The sequence below is a fragment of the Pipistrellus kuhlii genome, unplaced genomic scaffold, assembly GCF_014108245.1.
Source record: "Pipistrellus kuhlii isolate mPipKuh1 unplaced genomic scaffold, mPipKuh1.p scaffold_m20_p_1, whole genome shotgun sequence".
Taxonomy (NCBI): Eukaryota; Metazoa; Chordata; class Mammalia; order Chiroptera; family Vespertilionidae; genus Pipistrellus; species Pipistrellus kuhlii.
In genome coordinates this window covers 36,193,408-36,199,272 of record NW_023425404.1, presented here as the reverse complement: position 1 = coordinate 36,199,272, position 5,865 = coordinate 36,193,408, and the positions used below count along the sequence as shown (strand labels likewise).

The window sequence follows — 5,865 nt, the reverse complement described above, 5'->3', positions numbered from 1 at the left end:
CAACCCTGTCCCTCAGACTAAATATATAAATAATATTCAGTAGTTTCTCCTCATTCCTGCTTTTGCCATATGGAATTCAAATATTTCATCCTCATCATTTTATCCCTCTTCTGACAAATATGCATAGCTTATATGATTTTTAAAAATATATTTTATAGATTTTTTTACAGAGAGGAAGGGAGAGAGATAGAGAGCCAGAAACGTTGATGAGAGAGAAACATCGACCAGCTGCCTCCTGCACACCCCTCACCGGGGATGTGCCCACAACCAACATACATGACCTTCACCAAAATCAAACCCAGGACCCTTCAGTCCGCAGGCCAACACTCTACCACTGAGCCAAACCGGTTTTGGCAGCTGATACGATCTTGACCACATAACAAGGTGGTCAGAATCCAGGAAGCATTTAGTAAATATTGCTTTGAATGAATAAATGAATTAATGAACATTTTCTCCCTTCTGTAAAAATAATAAATATGACATCTGGCACTTGTGTATGTTGGGCTCTTTATATGCATTTTCTTGTTATATACTCATACAACTCTTTAAGTAGATATGATGATGATGATGATGATAGGTATCTCACTAATCCCATTACCTCCCAAAGGCCTCCACCTCCTAATTTTACCTTTGATACTGTGGCTTAGAAAAGTTAAACTTGCTCGATGTCACATAGGGAGCCATCATTCTAACATCAAAACCACATCTGATTTCAGACCCCGTTTTCTTAATCACTACATTCTACAATGTCCCTTCTGTTTTTAAAAAATATATTTTATTGATTTTGTACAGAGAGGAAGAGAGAGGGATAGAGAGTTAGAAACATCGATGAGAGAGAGTCATCGATCAGCTGCCTCTTGCACACCCCGCCCTACTGGGGATATGCCCACAACCAAGGTACATGCCCTTGACCAGAATCGAACCCGGGACCTTTCAGTCCCCAAGCCAACGCTCTATCCATTGAGCCAAACCGGTTTTGGCTATCCCTTCTATTTTTATTAAAAATAATGGTCACTGTTTCTATGCATGAAATCATTTAATTTATGAAAAATTATTTGGAGAAGCAATTAACAAGGCAGAACTAGCTAGCATATACCCAAATTCTGAACAAAATGTCTGAGATCTTTTTCAACCTGAGCTAGATGGAAGTGGCTCTTACAGAATTAACACATGCAACTTTCAAAAGGAATGAAAAGGGTCTCTTAGTGGGTACAGCCTAGAAAAGCCAGATGTGATCAAGGTGCCTCCAAAGGATGATTCCAACAGCCCCGATGTATTCAGAAATATGTTTTTTCAATAAAAATTCAGCACATTTGGGGGTGGCTCAGTTGGAATGTCCTCCCATACACCAAAAGGTGGCAGGTTTGATTTCTGGTCAGTGCTCATATCTAGATTGCAGATTCTATTCCCTATTGGGGCACTTACAAGAGGCAAAAAATAGATGTTGCTCACATCAATGTTTCTCTTCTTCTCTCTCTCTCTCTCTCTTTTTTTTTTTTAATATATTTTATTGACTTTTCTTACAGAGAGGAAGGGAGAGGGATAGAGAGCCAGAAACATTGATGAGAGAGAAACATCAACCAGCTGCCTCTTGCACACCCCCTACCGGGGATGTGCCCGCAACCAATGTACATGCCCTTGACTGGAATCGAATCCCAGGACCTTTCAGTCCGCAGACCGACGCTCTACCGCTGAGACAAACCGGTTTCGGCTCTCCTTCTCTCTTAAATCAATTTTAAAAAACACATATCCTCAGGTGAGGATTAAAAAGCAAAACAAGCTGAAACCGGTTTGGCTCAGTGGATAGAGTGTCCGCCTGCGGACTGAAAGGTCCTGGGTTTGATTCCAGTCAAGGGCATGTACCTTGGTTGTGGACGCGTCCCCAGTGGGGGGTGTGCAGGAGACAACTGATCGATGTTTCTCTCTATCCCTCTCTTCCTCTCTGTGAAAAATCAATAAAATATATATTTTTAAAAAATCAAAACAAAATCAGAACACACCAAAAAACAACAAGAAAACAGCAACTCCGCACAACATGGCTTAAAAAATGGGTTGTTAAGATTTTTTTTTAAAATATAGAGACATACCATACATATAATCTTATATGTAATCAAATGTATGCTAGATTATTTTTTATATTTTTAAAAATATATTTTTATTGACTTCAGAGAAGAAGGGAGAAGGAGAGATAGAAACATCAATAATGAAAGAGAATCAATGAGCTGCCTCCTGCACGCACCACACAGGGAATGGAGCCTGCAACCCCAGCTTGTGCCCTGACAGGGAATCCAACCTTGACCTCCTGGTTCATAGGTGGAAGCTCAACCACTGAGCCACGCTGGCTGGCCTATGCTAGGCGATTTTTTACATAAGGCTACACCCCTGTAACTCCACCCAGATCAGTATGGAATATGTTCAGCCCCCCAAAAGGTTCCTAGTACCCAAAGTGGTCAACAAAGAAAACAAAACAAAACAAAACAAAACACGTAAATCAGAACAGAAACATAAAGCATCTGAAGAAACTTTGAAAAGCTGGCCAGTGAAAGGCCGAATTTGGGAGAGGGTATTAAGTAAGCATGAGACAAACCCAACTTCTATCTTCTCTTAGCGGTGGGTGTAGAGTGCTGTGCATTCACCTTGTGTCCCTAGATGCTCGTTATGACTATGCGACATAGTAAAGATTTAACCCTCTTTTGCACGCGATGAAACAGAAACTTTTTCAGGGTTTTTGAGGTTAACGTCCCCACACCAAGCAGGAGAGAAAAAGAACTGGAACTCTCGAACTTGCGCAGCAGATCCAGCCACGTGGCAAAAGGAACGTAGGTGAGGGGGGGAGGGAGGAGGGAGGCCTGGAGTCAAGTTACGGAGCAACGTCGCTCCTGCCCGCCCACTGGCCGGCAGACCAGGCCCCACTTATAAAGGCTCCGGACGGGTGTCCTTGGACTTCTCTACTGTATTACCCGCCGCGCGCCCTTTGAACTTCCCGCAGGCTGCGCGCCCGGGAGCCCCTCCGGGTAAGTGCCCCAGACAGAATGGTGCGAGGTCCATCTGGCACTGGACCTCAGGTACATTCGGTGGGACCCAAAGCCTTGCTTTCACTCCCCGGGACTCGTCCGAGGAGGCTCTTTGCCCCTAAAAAGGGGGACCAAGCTGAGTGTCCAGGAAAGGGGGTGGGAGGGGGTAATTATTTCAATAATCAGAACTAGAGCAATAATCCAAGGATTCAGGAAATGATTGCACAAGCACCAAGGAGGCCAACATTTTGGTCGTCTCTGCCTTAGACCAGCCGGGGCGGGTCAGATTAAAGCAATAAGCCGCGAAATGTTCATGACTACTGAACGGAGACTGGACAAATGAAGAACGATTGTCAGGCGCCAAAACATAGTTTGCCATAGCAGCGTGGGGGCGGCGGTGAAGGCACAGTTTGCTTAGTCCCGAAAGAGGGAGGAGAAGGCACCCCAAAAGCAGAAGAAAGAAGTTAGGGATTGCTGTGCCCTGCAGGGCTCACGCTGACAGTCCGTGTGCGCTTGTGCATTGCAGGCTGACCAGCTCCAGCCGAGGGTAGCCCAGACCCGGCCCCTGCCGCCTCCTGATGTGGTGCCTGGAGCGGCTCGGCTTAGGTCCCGAGCGCCTCCTGCGGGGCGGGAGCGGACGGCTCCAGGGCTGGGCCAGAAGAACCGCTGCCAACGCGCCCGCCAAGTGTGCGAACGTGCTCACCCCGGACCGCATCCCAGATTTCTGCATCCCCCCGCGATTCGCGCCCTGCCCCGTGCTGGCTGCGCACCGGGACTCCAGGGTGAAAAGAGCAGGAGACGACGAGGGCGCGGGGCGCACGGACTGGGACCCGCGCTCGCAGGCCGCGCTCTCGCTGCCTCACCTGCCCCGCGCGCGCACCGCCTACGGCTTCTGCGCGCTGCTGGAGAGCCCGCACACCCGCCGCAAGGAGTCGCTCTTCCTGGGGGGCCCCAGCGCGCCGGCGCCCCTGCCGCCGCCCGCGCTCCGCCCTCGGGCCCACACCTACGGCGGCGGCGGAGGAGGAGGAGACGCCCCCCTCTGGGCCTGCTTCACCCCACCCGCGGCTTTCGGCGGCTCCCGCCCGCCCCGGAACACGCTCGCCCCGCGGCCCCGCGGCCTCCACCCCCTACGCGCCCCCAAAGGGCTGCTGAGCCGCGCGTTGCAGGCCCGGAGGAGTCACAGCCTCGCCCGCGCCCGCTCGGTGTCCAGCGGGGACCTGGACGGGGAACGCTCCTCCAGCTCGGGGTCCCTGGCCCGGCCCCGCTCCGCGTCACCCCCGTCGGACCCCGGCCCGCGGCCCGAGTGCGTGGAGGCCGAGGGCACCGTGGCTCTGGGCCGCGCCTGCGGCGCCCTGCGCCTGGCCGCCGAGTACAACGCGGCCAGCGGGCGCCTCCGCCTCCGGCTGCTGCGCCCCGAGGGCCCGGCCGGGGGCGCCACGGAGCCCTGCGCCGCGGGCTGCCGCGTCAGCCTGGTCCTGCAGCCGCCCGGCAAGGCGCGCCCGCAGCGCAGCGCCGTGCTCCGGCGGAGCCGCAAGGCCGGCTTCGACCAGGACTTCTGCTTCGACGGGCTGTCGGAGGACGAGGTGCGCCGCCTGGCCGTGCGCGTCAAGGCCGAGGCCAAGGGCCGCGGGCTGAAGCGGGGCCGCCTGCTGGGCCAGGGCGAGCTGCTGCTGGGCTCCCTGCTGCTGCTCTGAGGGCTCAGCCCTGCCCGCGGGGCGCTTTCTGCCCGTGGGGACTCGAGGACACTGGACTGACAGACGTTTTGTACAAAATAAACGTGTATTTATTCTTCCACAGAGGCCTTTGTTTCAGTCCAATACTGGCAGAGATGATAGTGGCTTAATTATCACAGTAAAGAGTATGATACCTTCAAAATTCATTTTAGCAAGTGGTATGGTGTTCTGCAGTAGGGTTTCCCAATGCAGACAGCAGATTCATTGCATTTCATTTGTTCCCTCACAGTAATACTGGGAGATAATGAATTACATGACGTATAAAAACTAGAGGGTGTCTTGGCGATCTATTTGCTCCATTCTCTTCATTTTACAGTGTGTTCATTCCACAACATCCACTGAAACCTCCTTAGAGGATGTGTTACTTTTGAAGCACTGTTTAAGACCATGGATAAGAAAATGAGGCCAAGAGAGGTGAAGTGGCTTGCCTAAAGTCAACAGAATTATTAGGAATTCCAAGGTGATACTCTTGGCAACATCTTGTTGGAAAAGCACTGGAGGAATTAAAACCATTTTCGTATTCTAAGCTTAAACAGCATTGTACTCTCATTTCACAGATGAGGATATTGAGGCACAGAATAAGAGCGAGTCAGGATTTACACCTGAGTAAACATTGTACTCATTAATCTCAGTAAGTACTACCACAGTGTCTCACGGGCTATCTCACTAATGTTGTGAGAATGCAGCTTATATCTAAAATTGTGGACTCTGAGGTGGGTCTCCTCACATTCCTCCCTCTAGGAAATCAAGTCAGTTAAATAAATAATTTATCTTGTGCTTATGACTTCAGGCATTGAGATGAGCTGAGTCTAAGGCTCTAAAGAGAAAGCTAACTGGCCTCCAAAGAGAAAGGGATGCCAGCCAAAATAGCATCATGTATGCTAATGTGCCAAGGCAGGAAGTCAAGAGTGTATCTATAACATTGTTCTACCTCTGGCTTTTGATAATAATAACTAGACGTCTGGTGCATGAATTCGTGCACAGGTGGTGTCCCTCAGCCTGGCTAGTGATCCAGGCTGATCAATTTGGAGGGGGCCTTGTGGACAAGGGGAGGGACCTCGTGAGGTTGGCCCCAGCAGTAAGTTAACCAGCAGCCTATTCCAAGAGGAATCGGGCTC

General features: G+C 50.7%; 1 protein-coding gene across 2 annotated transcripts; it reads left to right on the top strand.

Annotated features, from left to right (window-relative positions):
• Window positions 1–2,863: 2,863 nt before the first annotated feature.
• Window positions 2,864–4,806, top strand: C2CD4A (C2 calcium dependent domain containing 4A). 2 transcript variants are annotated; one of them, XM_036440067.2, is made up of 2 exons: window positions 2,864–3,014; window positions 3,541–4,806. In XM_036440067.2, the coding sequence occupies exon 2, from the start codon at window positions 3,593–3,595 to the stop codon at window positions 4,706–4,708; it is 1,116 nt and encodes a 371-aa protein (XP_036295960.1). In that variant the 5' UTR covers window positions 2,864–3,014; window positions 3,541–3,592; the 3' UTR covers window positions 4,709–4,806. The 2 variants fall into 2 exon arrangements, with proteins under 2 accessions (XP_036295960.1, XP_036295957.1); XM_036440064.2 differs by having other exon boundaries at window positions 2,872–3,065.
• The last annotated feature ends 1,059 nt before the right edge of the window (window positions 4,807–5,865 follow it).

What these genes read in the sequence shown, in the direction of transcription:
- C2CD4A (XM_036440067.2), top strand. Translation starts at nt 3,593, where the DNA reads ATGTGGTGCCTGGAGCGGCTCGGCTTAGGTCCCGAGCGCCTCCTGCGG.